The sequence below is a fragment of the Merops nubicus genome, unplaced genomic scaffold (assembly GCF_000691845.1).
Source record: "Merops nubicus isolate BGI_N331 unplaced genomic scaffold, ASM69184v1 scaffold33330, whole genome shotgun sequence".
NCBI lineage: Eukaryota > Metazoa > Chordata > Aves > Coraciiformes > Meropidae > Merops > Merops nubicus.
The window spans coordinates 33,649-52,613 of record NW_008582888.1 but is presented as its reverse complement, the minus strand read 5'-3'; the positions used below and the strand labels follow the sequence as shown (position 1 = coordinate 52,613).

Sequence of the window (18,965 nt, the reverse complement as noted above, 5' to 3'; positions counted from 1 at the left end):
AGATGAACCATCCTGAGGCTGCTCGGTGACCACAGCTGCCCATTTGCACAAACACTTCACAGGAGGGAAGCAAACACATCCCTGAGCACTGAGACCTCCAATTATCACACTTCCAGAGCAGAGGTAGCAGTGTGTGTTCACTGTGTTTTCAGTGTGTATGCAGGGAGCTAAGTGACTTTGCCACCAAAAGGAAATGGAAAATAAATTTACTTCTCAGAGTAAGGTAAAATTTTATGGGTTTTTGCAACAAGTGTGAGCTCTAGACAGGCATTCAGACTTAAAAATCAAGGCACAGACTCTTCTGACTGAAAGGCAGGAACTGCAAAAATTAAAAAAAAGCTTTCACAGATGCCTTTCCAAATTACTGGCTGAAAATATTTAAACTTCCATGCCTCACAGAAAGCAGAGAATGCCTCAGGGTGATGTCCATAGTGCCCAAAACAAGAGCAAGTACCCGTGACTGGGAGATGTTCGTTCCAGCTGGGGTGCTGTGCTGCAGGGTTCGTGGGATGGAGGCTGGCCTGTGGCAAGTGAGAGGGGGATGTGCTCACTCTTCTGTAGTTAAAGTGACTTAGTGCATCATGTGAATGTTCTCTTCAGTTAAATCTGTGCTGATAATGTTATGGCCAGAAAAGCAGTATAATACATCTGGTTTGGTTGTTGAGGTTTGAATTATTAATATGGTGATTTTCCCCCTCCTTGTGTTGAGGGATTCAGTTTGCCACGTCCTGTTGTTGGCATCAGCTGTTCTGCAGTGGATGAGTGTAATGTGCAACTTTCATTGTTTTTTCTGTGTTGGAAAGCTTTGGGACTACTGAACAATAATGCATAATTGCATTTTTTGCAGCCAAAAGGAGCACTGGAAAATGCCTTAAAAGGACACGCAAGTAACATTAGAATGATTCATAACCAGCAAGTTGTTCCACTAGAGCAAGCAATGGTAAAACATTAAAGCATTATTTAAACATTTTTAGAAAATAGGAATCTCTAAATCTCTTAAATACTGTTTGGAAAGCTGGAGTTTTGCTGTTACGTAAGCACAGGTTGCACTTGCTTTGTGTCACTGAAAAGCAATACAATTAAAATGTGTTTAACAAATAGTTTTCATACTTATAATACTGCCTAAAATCAAGACCTTTTTCTTCCCCATTTTTTTTCTGTATCTATTTGGTTATATATGAATAAAAGAGGAATTGGGGGAGAACTTTCCAAACTTGTAACCCTAAATACTAATTTCTTTTTTGCTTACCATTTGTCTTTGGTAATAAAGCCAGTTATCACTCTCACACTTCATTTTTTGGAGTTAGCAGTCATGTAACAGTATTGGAATTGGAAACTCCTGGCAGTAGTCTTTAGAGCCAAAGAAAAATCTTTTTTATTGATACTATAAAAGATGTGAAGGGGCTGCTTCTACCTGATTTTGCCAGGCACCAATTTGTCTAGTATCAGGCTGTGAATCTCATGCATGCTAGAGGTTGTTTTTTCCTCTATATACCATGAAAACTTTTAGTTTATCATAGTGTCTGGTACAGTATTTCTGCCCCGATCAAAGCCCTCCTGCAGAAAAGCGTTAGGTCTTCTGTTCCACTGTGATTCTATGCTGTTCTCTCCTAATTAACTGCTAATTATTCTCATCTCTTTTTCCTTTTACAAAACTGACTGTCAAGAAATACGTTAAAGCTAGGGTAAGTGCTTTTTCCATTCTGGAGTTGCACAGTATAGAACTCTCTGAACACTTGGTTCTGATTTTAACTGTTCTGTCTTCCTTCCAAATACATCTTATTCAGTTTATTGCTACTAAGCTTAGTTAAATCTGAAGTCTTCCATTACACAGTTCATAACTACTTAATGGTAAAATACCGATTCAGTGATTAAAACCACAATATATTAGTTTTAATATAACTGTTGTTGCAATGCCTAAGGTACCATGTTGTATTAGAATCAAAATAATCTATAAAAGATTAAAGCATATATATATAATGTTAAAAAAGGTACACTTTTACTTGTAGTAATAACCTGATTTTTTTTTTTTTTTTCTCCCTGATAGAGCACTTTAAATCAGAGCATTAGGTTACTGAAGAGGACATCATCTGAACTTATGGTAAGATCTTTTTTCTGACAACAGGAACATATTTATGTTTTCAATCCACCAGCTACATATGCAGGGCATATTTTTTTAAGTACAGCTTTTTCTGTTTCTAGCTGTTCTGTTGTTGGAAGAGGTTGTAATGTGTTGAGGTAGTAACAGGGGTTTAGGTTTCTCTTCTGCACAGCTTTTTCTACTCTGGCTTTCCCGTCCTTAACGGGGGGAGGGAAATTTGTGTTTGATATTTTTTTTGATGTGTGAATTGTAGACTTCATTGTCACATAATAGAACGGACTTCAGTACAGTTCCATATATTGTGTTATTCACGTTCCTAAAAAATGTAGGGTTTTTTCCTAGGATTCTTGAATGCAAGAGTTAGGGGGGACAACTAAGAAACAAAATGCAAAAATACAACTGAGAAAAGAGGGCTTTGTGATTTACACCCTTAACCACGTCTTGTCCAATGCCCAGCTCCCACTGGCGCCTGTTTCTTTGGCATTGTCCTTCTTGCCTTCCGGCTTCCGCAGCATCAGCCTCGCTGTGGGATCCTGGCTCTGTGTAGAGGCTTCCTGGGGCAGTCCGTGTTTCCCCTCTAAGTAGCATCCAGTGCCTGCACCACAATGAGACCACCAGCTGCATTCGTGCTCTGCTGGACTCGGGAGAATAAGCAACTGGATGGTTACTTTTCTGGCAGCAAAGCCTTCTGTCACCACCAGCCTGCCTTGGCTCTGGTAGCAATAATCTAGCACACTAGCTAGAATTTAAGAGTCATGTTCACAACAGCTTGATGTGCCATACCTATCTCAGTTCTTCCCATTAAGATTTTCACCCACCCACAGCAGCAGACCTCTTCTAGAGGTCTTCAGAGCAGATCTCTTTTAGAACCTGTGATTTGAACCTGGATGGAGGAGGTAAGAAGCCATGAAATAAGGTGTTGGTAAGAAAAGGATGATGTTTGAACCTTAAGTATATTTAAGAAATGTCTCTACAGTTTCAGGCTATATATATATTATCCTTAGTGTGTGTTCTTTGAGAGATGGTATGGCATTGCACATATATTGAAATATCTCAGTAATTTTGGATGTGGATGAGGAGCATATTCTAGCTGTACAGAATCATACTCCAATAATCAAGAGCTGTGATAGTCCATGTCCCACTACTTTCCTGTGCACTGTGTCTCTAGTGTATATACATACATTGATGAAGATACTTTTATACTTCAGAAATAAGAAGTGAATGGAAGAGAAAACTGATGTAGTATATAAATTAGTTACATAGGTTCCAGGAAAAGATACTGGTTGTGACCACCCATACCTTTTATTTTCAGTAGTGAGGAAATTTTGTCAGATGATATGAATCCTTAGGCAGACTCATGTTCTTTCTGGAATTCTGTGTTTTGACAGATTTTGACAGGACAGTGATGCTGATTCCTCAGGAGAATAGGTTCCCAACAATGGCTGCAGAGCCACTGTAACAGCCTGAAAGGGATTTATTTATATTAAATGTTTTTCCCTTCAGGTTAAGGTGAAAAATGTCATTGGTGCTGTTAATGCTGCCCAGTTTCTCATAAACAACAACGCTTCTCTGGTTATTGTCCAGGTAAGCTTTATTTCATTAAAATATATTAACTTACGATATCTTGGAGATAGTGTGTGAGCTGACATAGGCAGGAACAGCCACAAAACCATGGACAAAATGTAAAGAGCAGATATATTCTCTTTACCTTGAGAACCTCCACAGCAGCACCTGGGAGGAGGCACACGAGTGGGGATGTAGGCTCCATGGAGCTGGGTACTTGACTGAGATACCAAAAATTTCTGAACATTCTGCTTTCTCCTCTTTATCAAGGATTCTTACGTGGGCATAGTTTTCCACGGTGCTTAGATCTATCCCACAACAGGGCAAGAATCTCAGGCGTGTTTGATAAGGTGCCTCTGAGTTCTTCACAGACCTGTCTTGTCTAAATACAGTTATTCTACTCGTCAAGCACACAAAGCTGAGCAACAATTAGTGTGAGTTGTGTGTTTTTCAGTACCCCAGCTGCCAGTCACTTGAGTGTGTTTACAGTCCTCCTCGCCAGTCTCCCATTATTTTCCAATATAGAGGTTCACTTACTTTTGTTCACTTACTTTTGTCTGTTCCTAGGAGACAAAAAAGTACATGGATACCATAGTTGGCTACTTTGAGCAATACGTTGAATGGGTCAAGGAGTCGGTAAGGTGCATTTACTTCATTGAGAGAAACTGCATTATTTTAAAACAATGAAAACAGATATTAAAAACAAAATAATAAAGGTGCTACTTTGATAGGATGATATTTGTACTTGATATGAAAGGGAAAACTTGACTTCTATAAATAGTTGTGTTGTGATTGAAGTAGAATAGAAATGATGAGTTATGTTGATTGCAATAAAATGCAAATTTAACATCGTTTTTCCAGAGCTAGTGAAAAACCTACCATTTGTGCTAATATTGCACTGAGCCTGACCCTGCTTAGTTCAAGTGAATGTCATTAGCATATTGTTTTATATTTCTTTTTTCAGTTGAAGCCTTTAAGAAAGTAAGCTGATGTTTTAAAGATGTTCAGTGGATAGTGTATCCCACTGGAATTCATTTTGAATTTGGATAGAGTGAGAGATTACAATTTAGTAAACAGTGTCTGTAACTGTAAGCAAGTTTTGAGGTTCTTATTTTATTCTGTTAGATACTTTAAACTCTATTTTTTTTTTTTTTTAATCTGTCTTTCAGATTGCCATGGAGGTAGCAGCATGCAAGCCTATTGCCAATGTGATAGATACAGCAGTAGATATTTTTTTATGCAGCTATATAGCTGATTCTGTGGTAAGAAATATTCTCTGTTACTCAAAATTTGGGGCATCAAGTGGGAAATCCTTTGAACATAAATCTGCATTTAATTATTCTGGCTAGACTATTCTGAAGTATGATAATAAAGTATCACATAGAAAGTTATGCAAGGAAAAAATGTTCTGATTTGGATCAAATCCAAAGCCAAGCAGAGCTGGGTTTAGGTTCCCATTAAACTTAGGCTTCTGTTAGCAAGAATCCTGTAAAATAACTAGCTTTACTAGATTTTTTCCAACTTGAATTCCAAAGTAAATACAGTACTACTGGCTTGGAACAAAAATTTTGGAAAGGGTAGGTTTCAGTTTGATGTCTTGATTCTGAACCATCTTGAAATGGAAAAGCATAAAGTGTGAAGTTTCGGCTGTTACTGTTTCTAACTTAAAGGGATGGAGTGAAGGCAAAAAGTGAGTGAGTGAGAAATACCAAGGAAAAACTTTTCTCAAGCATGTTTCCTGGAATCTGCAAAGCCCAAATGAAGTTTTATCACTTGACTTGTAGCAGATAGATCTTGATTCCTTTCTGTGCAGTGGAGACCTTGATCATGACTGGTAGTATTATGTAAGGGCAGTTTTGGCTTTTTCACCTTGCCAAATAGTGCTTGGAAAGAGGACAGCATGTATGAGAAATAGGTCTTTTCCAGGTACGTGGTTTCTTATTCTAAAACATTTTCTAGCTATTATTTAGCTTTATGGCACTTTTAGCCAGATCAACAGTAAATGCGTGCAATCAATCAAGGCCAAAGCACTCTAAGCTTGATAATGCTTGACCATTAAGTGCTTAACCTTGATAAGGCTTAGCAATGAAAACTTTTAACCCTTCAGAATCATGTTGTACTCACTGATTACCTCGTAAGTTACAGAGCATCTGTTCTTTCTGTAGCCACAAACCATCTGGTGGGAGATGACCCATGATTTTCCTGATGATAGAACTTAGCTGAGTCACTTGAAGTCAAAATGCTTCCAGCCGATACAAATCAAATTTGAAAAATCATCCTTTTAACATATGGTTGATAACTCAGTTCAACTGTGTGGTAATGAAATTAGTTACACAAACAAGCTGCAGTTAGCAAGTTAAAAAGTACCTTGAGAAAGTGCTGGAGAATCAGATTTTGACAAGAACTGCAAGGAGGACAAATGCTTTAAAATATCAAGGAAGGAAAACAAAATAATGTGGCTAACAAATTAATGCTGAGACACAAAATTACTTTGCACTGCAAGGCTGGCAATGTTGAGGTAACTTCTGATGGCTGAGGCTATGGCTGTGTGGCTTTGAGCAACTTCAGACTTATACCTGTTTGATTGCAGTCGTAGGACAGTAATATTCTTACTTTAGTTCACCTTGAGAATGATTAACATGTCCCTTTCCACAGCAGCATAAGGAGCTTCAGCCCACAGGACCAGTACCACTAATTTCTACTGTGTTCTTCCAGTAACAATATTTAGGATATCAAACAAGGATTCAGTACTTCTCTGACAAATATCCTCTGTGATTTTTTTTTTTTTTCTGGATTTTGCTTTGTTTCAGAATACCTTCTGGTTTGGTTTGGGAGGCTCTTCAATATTTCTAATTCCTGCCATAATTTTTGCTGTAAAACTCTCCAAATACTATCGTAGAATGGATACAGAGGATGTATATGATGAGTAAGTATATACTCCTCAGTAAGTTAGATGGCAAATGGATTGAAATGTTTTCCCTAGCGCCTCACGTGAAGGCACGATAATCCTTAAATGTCCCGTGCTCTCAGACTAGAACTGCATGTTCTGGTGAATAGCACAGGTTTGGGTTGGGGCCTGCAAAATGCTCCATGCAGGTGGGCTTTGGTTGCTTTGACTTGCCATAATTCTGTGCAGATATTGCCAGCTCTGACTTTTAAGAAACTTATTTCAGAACGAGGCCTTCAGAGCTTCGTGTACAACGCTTAAATATCTTCCAAATGTGCGAGTGATTGGCTTTGCTAAATAACCTGTTAAGGTGAATTATGTCTGCTTTGAAGTCTCCTTGAATTACTTACTTGCTTTCTTACTGTCTTTGTTATTCCTAACCAGTCTTTCCTTTTTCAATTGCAGTTCCTCTGTCTCAGGGACTTGGCATTTTACTTTATGATAACTGTTCTTACATATTTTCCCATCAGTTTTTTTTTTTGTGCTTTTTTTTTTTCCTACTCTTTATTTTAGCCTGTACGCTACATTTCTCAACTTTCACACTGGTCATTTCTCATCACATTCACAAGTAAAGTAGAGCAGAAACAGGCATGTACAGCTAAAATCACTCACTTATTAGTGTCTAGTTAATTACTTCTCCTTTTCTGTGTTTTTTTTAGTGTCAAAACTATACCCATGAAAATGTAAGACTTTTTTTTCTGTTATTTATTAAAATTATTTCATTCAGGTGGGAGGGTTTATTTTTTTAGTGTAACATGTTACTTCAAAAAAGGTAACATGTTCTGTTTCACCAGACTGAGTATCCAACTCAACAAGAACAGCAAAATAATGAATAAGTTTTTGGAGAATATAAAAATATTTTAAAATTTAAAATTATAATTATGCCACAACTCCTGAATGTTACAAAGGAAAAGCTATATTCTATTGTACAGACACAATTTATCTTTGCATATAATACCATCATCCATGTACATGTCTTTGAAGCCATACTGTACATAGTGCATCTTATCATTAACATGGTCTTTCTTGGTGTATTTATTTTATTACAGTACAGAAAATGGTAATAATGGTTATCATAAAGAGCATTTATATGGTATACACAATCCTGTTTTTACAAGGTAAACCGAGTCTGAAACTGCATGCCTTCATGTGTCCTTACTTAATCTACTGTATGGATCACCTTTCCAATTTTCTGCACATCTTAAAGTGAATCCTGTAATTCTCTGTGGGGTTTTTTGGCATGATACTGTAATATCCAGCAACTTAACAAAACAATTGCCTAAATTTGATCTTTAAAATCCAGGTAATTAGGTATTTGTGTAGTGCAATGGATGGTCCTAAATTGATAAACGTATTAAAATACTTTGCTAACAGTTGAAAGTGAGAGGATGGGGATGTGGGGATGTGTTTTTACTCCTGAGTTATTTTATTTTTCTAGATGGTGAGAAGAGCTTTTCCTGTGCAAAAGGCAGGTGGTCCAGGGTATGCAGAAAACATGAACAGAGAAATGAGGTGTTTCTGCATGGGCAGAATTAGTGTAACATCACAAAACAAGGAATTTAAGTTCTGTTTAAAAAGGAGGAGAATTGCATTCTTTTCTGTCTCTAGAACTTCAGTGCTGTAAAACATTAGCTAGTTGTGAGACTTTCATTTTCCACAGATATAACATAGGACATCCCACAACTTGAATATTTGAGTTTGCAAAATATGCGTTGCTCAAGGAAGAATCTCATTTATAACTGAGATCTGTAGCTCACTGCCTTAACTTGCAACTTCATGACTGAGAGTATAGGCCAAGTGTTGGCAGAGAAGTAAAGTACCACCATTCTTTCAGTCATGGGTAAACACCAAGAGAGCTCAAAGTTTTTGGAATTCTTGCTAGGTTTTATGGCTGCATCAGTTATTATTTGTTAGAACTGTATTTTACAGTAATTATTTACTCACCAAATCTTGATTCCACATTTCCTTCTGAATGAATCTTTTATATGAAATGGTAGTTTTAGTGATATTTATGATCATGATTATCGTGGTCTATTCTACAACTTAAGGCCACTCCTTAAATTACCCTACAAGGTGTTTAATTAAAAAATACTTTCCACTGATGTATCTAAGGATTCTCAATTTTAAGAACTTTCAATCTTTTACGTAAGAGGAGCCTACTAATTGCTCAGGCGTTAGAAGTCCTTTTTGGATCTTTAATATGTTTTCTGTGATATTTCTGTGATTTATTAAATGTTCAGTACAGTGTTCCTGAACAAGCTAAAAATTACTAACATAAAATAATCTTTTAAACAAAGACCCCCTAGTTCAGTCCTGACTTCCTTTTTCTAAGTTTTAAGTTACTCAGAATGGGCTTCCATAATAAAATATAAAGATTCAGTTTGAAGCAACACTGTCTTCTGATGTGCTAACTGACATAATTTGAAAAACTGCTAGTTATGTGAGAGACATGCTTTGAATTTCGCAGTCTGGGATTCCCACAGCCATCGAGTTTTGGTTTGAATTTTCATTTCAGCAAACCCTTTGCTTTTATTCTGTCCTTGCTTTTTCTCATTTCCTACAAATTATTTTGTGGAGATACTACTTTGAGAGATAACGACTTTGAATAGATCTCTGTGCACCTGTACTTTTGCAGTTGTGGAGAATCCCATGGGGTTTTTTTGTCCGTCTAAATCAGCTGGGTTATTTTGTTGGGAAGAAATGCAAATATCTTTCTTTATAAATATTACGAGATCTATATGAGGCATATTTGTATAGATATCTCACACAGGTATTTTTGTATACATATTAAAGATACAAATAATTGCAAATGCAGCCACCATTTTTGTGGGAGCAAAACTGGAGGCTGGATTAAGTTCTCAAAGGAGTGGTGTTAAATAAGCAATCCAAGCATTTCTTCTGTCGTGAAACAAAGATAACCAGAAAAGTTGGTGGGGAAAACAATCTGTTTCTTCTTAGTTGAAAAACTCTTGATTAAGTGGATGAAAGTTTGAGAACAGTTCGTTGCAGCTGAGCTTATCTCATGTTAGGTAGACACGATAATTCTGTTCCATTTGTGTGCAAAAAACCCAATAATGTGTTTGGTTTCTGTTTTTTCTTGTATAGCTCTGTGGAACAGTGGTAACATGTATTGAACACATATTAAGGGGTAAGTAATAAGCTTTTAATATTAATTCTTGGTCTGTTGCTACTTTACCATTTTTAGGAAGGCTGCTTTGTTTTCTGTAACATGAGTGCTGTAAGGTTTAAAAATAAATTACTAAATCGTATTGATATTCATATGAAAATCAATGCCTTCGTTCTGCTTTAATTATATTAACTTTCTGCTTTCATCAAATTTTCCTGACCTGTTTTTGTGATTATTTCCAGGCTGTATAAATGAGACTCAAGATTCTTCTATGGATATATATATATCACTATTCTTCCATGTGTGTTGGCATTTGCATTCATCATCCAAATCCTGAGCCACTTGTTTTACGTCACCTGTACTGTAAATCCCAAATGTACTATTGAACGTTATGCCATAAACTACTGTACAGAATATTTTGAGATCAGGACACTGCCTCTCAAATACCACTGTTCAAGGCTTGAATTAAAATGTTGGGTTTTGTTTTTTTACTTTTTTACACTGGGCTTTCTACTTTACATCAAAGTATATAAATTACTTAGATGAACAGCCTTTCCCTAGCAATCCTCTGACAAGTGGTCCAGTTCTTAAATTGTTGATTTGTGTTAAATACAGTACATACACGTTTACATAAAAACACATTTTGTATACAGAGACTTTTGTATATACATTTTTCTTAAAACTTGCGTTTAGTTAAGATTTTAATATTGTATAATACTCTTCACAAATGAATTTACCAGCATGATCAGTGTTGCTATTTGGTGCTCTTGAATGAACACTTTGAACTAAATTTGAAGTGTAATGGGATCCACGGTGTCTCTTTGTGTCTCCAAAAAGTTTAGTTGCAGTTTTGGTTTCTCCCTTTTTTAAAAAATTATTTCATCTTTAGTGGTTTTTGCAGCATAGACCTAAAGGGGACTTTTTTGAGAAGTTTGTTTTGAAACTCCTTGGGTGGGAGGGTTGGGAGTGTGCGTGATGCGTAATATAGCAAAAAAAGCTAAGCTTTCTAGAGTTCAGTAGTACTCAAAAAGAGCATGACAGACGTCAGGTGTTGGTGACTTTTAGAATGCTTTACATTCTCTCTCTTTCCCATTTCCTCATTCACACTCATGTCTGTAACGACCTTAGTTGTATCACTGTTAAGCTGTGGCTCCTTCAGCAGGCAGTGATAACTGGTTTTGCTAAATAACTTTAGAATATGATTTCCAATATTGAGATTCAAATGTGTTTAGTAATTGGAGTTAATGTTGTTACTACTAGGATTATTGCCTGAATTTAGGCCTACAGTTGCATTGGTGGATTAGTTAACAGTGGAATTCATCAACAAGGCCAAAAGTATATACCTTACTAGTGTAAGATATTTTGGCAGCTGAAGTAATTTGGTATACTGATCTAAAATAGCATCTCTTCATGTATCAGTATTGTTAACTTTATTTCCAACAAGGTTCATTGGCTTGAAGTAGGGCTAATCCTATAAATCATTCATATAATGTTAAAGAAATACTGAAAAGTGATAATAGTCTTTTAATCTGCAATAACCTTAAATTTTTAATTTTTAGGTCATAAACATGTCTAATTGACAGTATGTAGCATATGTGTATATGTAATCTTCACAACTGCAAATTTTAAAAGTTTCTATTTTTAATTTGAGGAAATGTTCCCAGTTCATTTAAATAAAAAAGAACTTGCTTAACTACCTGATGTTTGATTCTGAATTGTTTTATTGTGTAGACCTGTTTCAGAAGAGTTGCACTGAGTTAAAATCTTATAAAAATGAATTCTTTTACCATGATTAAAAATGTTTCCTATACTTGACTTTTACTGATGACTTTTGCTTAAGCAAGATAAGAGACCAAGAACTGGAGCAGGAAGGACTGAAAGTGTTGACTCTGCATGAGGGAGCTTCTAACTTCCACGAAGGATGTGATTTATGCCAAGATGGTAGGACTTAAGCTAATGAGTTTGCCTTTGTTGTTGTTTCTGTAGCACTGACAGAAGAATTAAACATTTGCCAGTTCTTGAGCTCCCATAGTTCACTGTTGGCATCCTAACTTAACTTGCAAAAGGACAATTGTTTTCCACTGATAGAACAGACTATGGGCTATTTTATCTGAAGCACAGGCAGATGGAGGACACAAATCTCAGATGGGAGTGAGACAAATACTTGGCAGTGACATATTAACTGTACTATGTAAATATACCAGAGCTGTCAACTCCAAGCTTTGATATTTGTCCTTATCTTTGTAGTCTGATTTGTTTTCATAATTACACTTTAAAAATTACTTTCAGAGTAAGAGATCTGAAACTGGTATAAAGTAACTTTTAAGTAGTTTTGAACTCTGTAACGATAATTAGAACAAGAGATTAATGTCCTTAGTTACTAATCCAGGGACTGTCAGTGCTGTTGTGCATAAAACCAAGTGTAAATAGTAACATCTGTGTGGCAAATATTAAGAGGTCTTTGAGTGCTTGCAGTAGAGATTTGAATCCTTGAAATGAAGTAAGAGGTGGGCAACAAGATTCTTGTGGCAGGATGGATGACAGTTCAGAAGGCTCCCCAGAAAACAACACAGGAGTGAATTGTAAATCTGAAGTACCTTGTACCATTGCAGTTTCTCCTAAAGCTGGACTGGAGAGCCCCTCCGCTGTGCTTTGAAAGGGACAGTCGGAACGGCAAGAAGCGAGAAATGAGGCCTCTACTAAGAGGGTTACTGAAAAAATGGCCTTAGAGAGGAGGTGAAAAAAAAAGTGGTGTTCTCTCTGTCCAATGATACTTAATCATGGGGAACTTTGTGATGTGTTCACTGGAAGACGACCAAGGTTCAGGCTACCCAGAATGGCTGTTCCAGGTGTCTCTGTCTTCAATCAGGCAACTCTTGGGCAGGCTGGGGTGCCACAGCACCTAGGGACTCTATTGTCAAGTATTAGAAGAAGCTTTTTTGCATTTTTTTTTTTGTTTTGTTTTGTTCTGCTTCACTGCCTGTGTTAAATAAATGTTTTTTGCCTTGGTATTTTCTTTAGCTATATGTACTGAGTGGCTAGCTACACAAACCAGCTTTCTAGTCCATTCTCTATGGCCGTTCTTACACCTACAGTTTCTAGCACGCCGCAGCTATTTGGGCATACCTAAATAGTACAATACCCCTTCCAGAAGCTGTTCAGGTCAGGCTGGGTGTAGCGTACATGTCTAGTGGGGTCTTACTAGCCAGAAAAGTACTGTGGCTTGCAACAGCATGGGAGGGATTTTTTTTCTCATGACCTCCTGAATGCCAAAAGCACTTACCATGATTTTCTTTAGCTCTGCTTTCAGTTACTGCAGCAGAAACTGCTAGTATAGGATTCTGTACTGAAGTATTTCTGTTCTCTTGCCTTTCCTTTATGTCATTTTTTACAGCTCATTTATTATGAACAGGAAAATATCTGTTAAAAAAAAAAAAAAACCAAAACAAAACTGAAAAGTGTTTAAGAACAACTGTCTGAGATGCTTGATGTCTATTCCCTGCTGCTAAGACCTGTGCTAAGCTAGTTCTGTTGTCTTGCTCTGTGTGTGAACTTCAAATATCTAGTTTATAGTTAGGTCTTGCAAGACCTTATTTTGCTAAAAGTTTATTCCTTACCTTGCTTAAATATTGCATGTCTAAAAGTCTTTCATGGCTCAACGAATGTGCAGTTGATTCTTCCATTTGTCCCCTTTGCACGTCATGTGCTGACAAAATGATGTACAAAAGCTGCATCCTTACTGTGCAAATCCACAGAAAACCTGTTCCACAAATCAGCCTTTAGTAGGAGGAAACATTTATACTCATCCAGATGTAGCTGCATAGATTGCTTTGGCACTTCTCTCTTTTTTTACTTTGATATGGTCTTACAAGCTCTGGCATGGAGATAGCTATAAAGCAGCTGGAGAATGGAAAGTACCTGTTAAAAATCAAATTTGACGTGTTCATCCTGGATAGGAATGTGCTTCGTTATACAACTATCATTCTGTATTTAACTGCATTTACAAGATTTATCTTGTTACCTTCTTGGGAGTTGACAGCTTATTTGACTTTCCCTTGGGCTATAAATTACAGGCACATGCCTACTGCTGTGTGATTTATTATTTTTATTTTTAAAAAAAACTTAGATCCCAAGTTTCACTGGAAAGAGGCTTCTTTGTGCACCAAGCCTTTAAATTGTGAGCAGCCCGTTACTTACTGGTTTCACTTTTTCAGCTTGCATTGCTCAAGGATCTCTGTCAGCTCCTCTCACCATGAAGAGTTTTGCACTACTTTTCCTAGTGGTCACCTGTGGCATGGGAGCACTGGGACAGAAGGTGAAGCCGAAGAAAAGAAGCAGTGGTGAAGAAATCCATTTTCGGACTAAAACCAAAGATGTTTGCACAATGAGCATGAGCGGTGACGAGGAGATGAAAGTTAGAATTGAATGCAAAAGCCAAGGCATGTCCTACTGGTGTGAATTCACTGGCAAGCCATCAGTCTGTCGTGCTTTCAGAAACAACCCAAAGATTTACTGGAATCAGATCGCCGTGGAACTTAGGAAGCTCCCACACGCCTGTGAATCCACGGAAGTGCTGAAGACCACTATGTGCCAAAAGGCTCCCACAGAGGCTTTCATGAAGCAAATAGCTGCTGGTGTGGAGCCAGAAGATCTAGCAAACCGGGACAGATCAGTCCAGAAAGCTTCCGCTTCTATGAGGGGAGCAGGGAAAAGCTCTGCTAAGAAAATAGGGAAACCTCCAATCCTGCCTCTTATACCAACCCAGCACGGGCAAGGGTCTGAAAATGAAACAGAAGCAATGAAACTGGCACGGGAACATTGCTGGGAATCCCTGCATGGTTTCTGCTCCTACATTATTGGCATCTTTAGAGGTTAAGGATTTACTTCAGGTAAAACTCCACCGTGAAGCACAGCAGAATATACTTAGAGTAATCCTGTTGTACTTTATTTTGAACTTGGGGGTCTCTCAGGGGTGTGGAAAGGGAGGGTCTAGGCTTGATCACTAAAATCTGAAGTGGTGAAGCCTGTACTGTGACTTCTGAGGGGCTGGACAGCCTGAACTCCCAATGATGGATGCTAGTTCAGGACTTCTTGACAGCTTTCTGTGAAGTCTTTAGTATGTACCAAGAGATTTGTCCTGTCTGCTATTAATCCTATGGTATTTTATTTCTGTTTGAATTGGGCTTGTTTTCTGCCTTGTGTCATTCCTTCCCTCTTGCTGACATCAGTATTTAAGCCTGTGAAGTGGGATAAATAACATGCATTAGCTACAACAATTTAGAACTACCTTGAGAAATTGAGACAATAAAGCTTCTTCATCAAAACTTTAAGTTAGTAATTGACCATTTTAAATTTTAAAAGTAGTTTGTAAACAACTTGCAGAAATTAATAAAACCAAACAGATTGTCTTGGTTTGGTGCTTTGTTTCTGTAGAGGCAATAGGGGATCACATGCAGGCTCTTGTCTGGTAAGTCTCAGGTTTTCAGCCATGATTTAAAAAGTTAAAGCCCTCACAGTTGTTGTTTTATACCCCACTTCCCTTTTGGCTCAGAGAGAGAAAGCCAGGAACTAGTGACTAACCCTGGCAAACTTCTGAGAGAAATGGGAATATATGCAGCATGAACCAGCAGGCTGGTTAAAGTGTTTAGGCTGCTAATAATCTTACTTGTGCTTAAATATAGCAAAATGACTAATTTTTTTTCTTTTTTGTTTTGCAGAGCAAAATTTTTACAGCTGAAGAAAGGGTCCTTCCTGTAGCTTAATGATTTAGACTTAAGACTTCTGGTTTAAAAAACATTAATCTCTATAAACCTTGTAGCTGTTTTCTCTTTGCACCCCTAAAATGATCACTTCTTAACAGCCTTGAAAAATCCAGGAAACTGGAGTGACTGTACTTAGTGTTAGGATGAACTGACTATTCCTAAGTTTGTTATGCACCAAGGTGTGCTGCATTTATGTAACCAAGGTTTCACTGTATGAGCGCTGACCTTGAATAGGTTTCTGTGTGCTGATTTGCTTCAATTTGTTAGAAAGCTGTAAATCATGCTACAGGTAGTGCAAACAATAAAAATAAGATTTTTGAAAATATACTCTGTGTGCTTTCTTAAAATTTTTAAATGATACTTGGTAGTTTTTTCTTAAGAGATTGTTGGTAGAATGTGTAAGAGAAGTTACAGATCTGAGCCATGATCTGGCTCCCACTTTGAACATGTTTTCATTAATATTAATATATTCAGTATTTTTTCCCACTTTGAAAATGTTTTCATTAATATTAATATATTCAATGTTATTATGTTTATAGTGCAATGATAAGTTTCAGCCAGCAAAGGAAAAAAAAATTGGAGAAATCAGAGTAATGTAAGAATACATTTCTAAACATAGCAGATTAGAAGTGTTCATCTGTGATGCATCTGCAGAGTTCAGTGTTATTAGGATCGATCAGCAGTAATATTAATGTTTGGGTTCAGTAAATATTCTGAAAAGTAACTCATATCTATGCACTTGGGCACTTGCCTAAATCTCATCAAAACACAAAGCAAGACCTAACAGCCTGTTCTCAAAGATTACAACACATTTGTATTCAGATTTTTTTTTAACAATGATCCCTTTTGTTCCCAAGTGAGTTTCACAGCAGGGTTATAGATGGAAAACCTTTGTACCATGGAAATCAGCAGTGCTCTGTATTTGCTGTTATGTGGTTTCTGCAAGGTGTTGTTACACTTCAGTACTTCTTCAGCTTTACTCACAGTTTTGTAATTCTCACTTGGTAATTCGAGATCATGACTGCCTGATCGCTAAACTTTGTGCCTTGTTCCAAAAAAACCATGAAATACTTTTCTGTCCCCAAACCTCCTGAAATATGTGGAAAGGAGCAGCAAGTAACAAACACAGGATCAGTGCAGAAGGTTGTGTGTAGAAGGCAGAAGTACAGCTTGAATACTGATAAAGTGCAAGCTTAAGCAAGTCTGTGGTTTTGTCAGCCATCAGTCCAGTGTGGTTAATACTAATTTGTAACTTCATTATCCTTGCCAGGCTCTTTTTCTGGGAGTAAAAAATGTACTAGTACAGCTACTCTCTTATTTCTGTCATAGAAATGCATATAATAATTTGATTTGTGAACATTCAGAATGCATTCTTCAGGCGTGGTTTTTAAAAACTCACCATTTGTATGACGCAGAATCATCACTGCAGAGTGAATGTTTTGCAGTAGTCTCCACTACAACAGTAATGACCTTAAAAATGAGACAATATCGTGCATTGAGAGAGGTCTGGGAGAATTGGTTACCCACCATACTGATAGCAGGAGGAAATATGAAGTCTCATCAGAGCACCAGAAGAAAATTTTCCTCTTTATCCCTTCTGTGTATATGCACTGAGCACAGAAGGCAGCAAGTTGTCTGACACTGTGTAGGGTTCTTGATGGTACAGGCTAAAATACATGGCCATCACTGATTCTGCTTATTAGAGGGCAGATGTCATACCTTTGCTAGTGCACTGTCTCCCAGGGAACTCGTGTCAGCAGAGCAGAGCTCTTGCTGTACAGGGTTCCATGCTTGGCACTGTGTTGGCAAGAGTGACCACCTGAACCTGTTTCGCCCATGAGACAGAAACTAGAAATCAAATAGTCTTGCACCAAAGGCCACTCTTCCATTAAATGCTTTTTGCAAAATAACCAAGATCCAAGATACATACTTAGGCACAAAATTCTACAAGATGAAGATTTTGGCATTAAGGTGATGTGTGGCTTGGATTGCATTTCATTAGGCAACACTATGCACCCTCTCAAGGCAGTTAACTATAATCTTGCTTTCTGAATGTTTAAAGGTTGGATGTTAACTGTAACAGTGCTGGCATTGTATCAGCTATGTTATTTAACTGTTTAGCACTAGAAAGGTACAGTTGTGACATTTCAGTTACCTTCTTGGTGTGAAAGTGCTATTCATTACTGAAAGGATGAATTGAGAAGTGTTTGTGGTAAATTTAATGCAATCTTTGAGTACGTCGTGACTGAACGGAACCTGCTGTTTCATTCACTTTAGGTTAAACGATTAGTCCCTATATACATAAGGAATATTTCCTAAGGAAATCCACCCAAGCGTAGATAGAATTTGTTGGAATTTGTCTGTATTTTCTTGACAGAGGAACAGCAAGTGAAAACATTTGTCTGGATTCCTGCAGCCAGGGAGACCCCTGATATCCAGGCCTGCTGCTCATTCAGTGCAATGTGAGGCTGTCCACCTGCCTCAAAATCCTCATATTTAGGCTCTCACAGAAGCATCATAAGTATTTACTACTTCAACAAGGTAAGCCTCCAAGAAAAGCAAAGTCATGTATTTTGAGAACCTGTGTCTGAAAGAATGTGCATTTAACACACAAAGTTAAGGTTCAAGAAATAATGAAAAACTGGAGCAGCTGATGTAGATCCACCTAGATGACTGGGACTGGAGCATGCTTATGGTAGGAGAGGGAAGGAAACAGGTTTTCAGGACCAGCCAGACAAAGTTTAAGCCAAACAGTCTGAATGCAATTTGACTCTGCTTTGAGCAGGAGGTTGGACTACAGACTTCAAATGTGCCTTCTGATCTAAATGATTCTGTGATTTACAATGGAAACACTGCAGAATGCTTAAAAGTTCTGGCTATTTTATAACGAACACCTCTGTTAGCATCTGTCTCCTTAAAGTGCAAAAAATGCTCTTGGATCAGCCATTCTAACTATATCAAATTGAATGAGAGATAGGGATTTCTTAAGTATGTTCTCACAGCACATATCATTTCAAAGACAATGGATTTGACTTAAACTTATGTTCAGTGGCTCTGTCTTTTAGTACATATTTTTATATAGCCTGGTTTTGACAGTGAAGAAAAATCAGCAAGCAATTCAGGTGTTAAGAAACACCAAACATCAGGTCTTGTTTGCCTTAAAATCAGGTATCTGAAGCTAAGAAAATCACTGTTTGCAGTGTGCAGGTTATTCATGTGAAAGTAGACCAAACCCACACCTCAATCATCATGTTGCTTCGGCTGCCTGTAAATCATCTCAGCTATGCAGTAGTGCACTCTGGTGTTATCCGAGAGAATTGTTTAGGTGTGTTGTCTTTCCTCGTTCTTAACGTTGTGCATCCTTGGTGTTTCAGTATGTGTCGTAGTTGATATGGCATGGATTTTAGGGACAGGTGTCTTCCACAAAAATAAGACAATAAAGGAAAACCTAAAATTTTCTGAAGT

The 18,965-nt window shown here is 37.5% G+C and overlaps 2 protein-coding genes across 5 annotated transcripts in view; both read left to right on the top strand.

Annotated features, from left to right (window-relative positions):
* PROM1 (prominin 1) overlaps positions 1-11,434 on the top strand; it is a 55,912-nt gene extending 44,478 nt beyond the window's left edge. For 2 of the 4 annotated variants that reach the window (XM_008938996.1, XM_008938989.1), the window contains 9 exons: positions 848-940; positions 2,048-2,101; positions 3,605-3,685; positions 4,232-4,300; positions 4,834-4,926; positions 6,475-6,590; positions 7,661-7,729; positions 9,717-9,759; positions 9,981-11,434. In XM_008938996.1, the coding sequence (XP_008937244.1) occupies positions 848-940; positions 2,048-2,101; positions 3,605-3,685; positions 4,232-4,300; positions 4,834-4,926; positions 6,475-6,590; positions 7,661-7,729; positions 9,717-9,735 (594 nt within the window). In that variant the 3' untranslated portion in view covers positions 9,736-9,759; positions 9,981-11,434. The remainder of the gene's footprint in view (positions 1-847; positions 941-2,047; positions 2,102-3,604; positions 3,686-4,231; positions 4,301-4,833; positions 4,927-6,474; positions 6,591-7,660; positions 7,730-9,716; positions 9,760-9,980) is intronic. The other 2 variants (XM_008939012.1, XM_008939005.1) reach the window with 1 other exon arrangement.
* Positions 11,435-13,990: 2,556 nt separating this feature from the next.
* Positions 13,991-14,614, top strand: FGFBP2 (fibroblast growth factor binding protein 2). The gene has a single exon (XM_008938977.1). The coding sequence runs from the start codon at positions 13,991-13,993 to the stop codon at positions 14,612-14,614; it is 624 nt and encodes a 207-aa protein (XP_008937225.1).
* Positions 14,615-18,965: the final 4,351 nt, after the last annotated feature.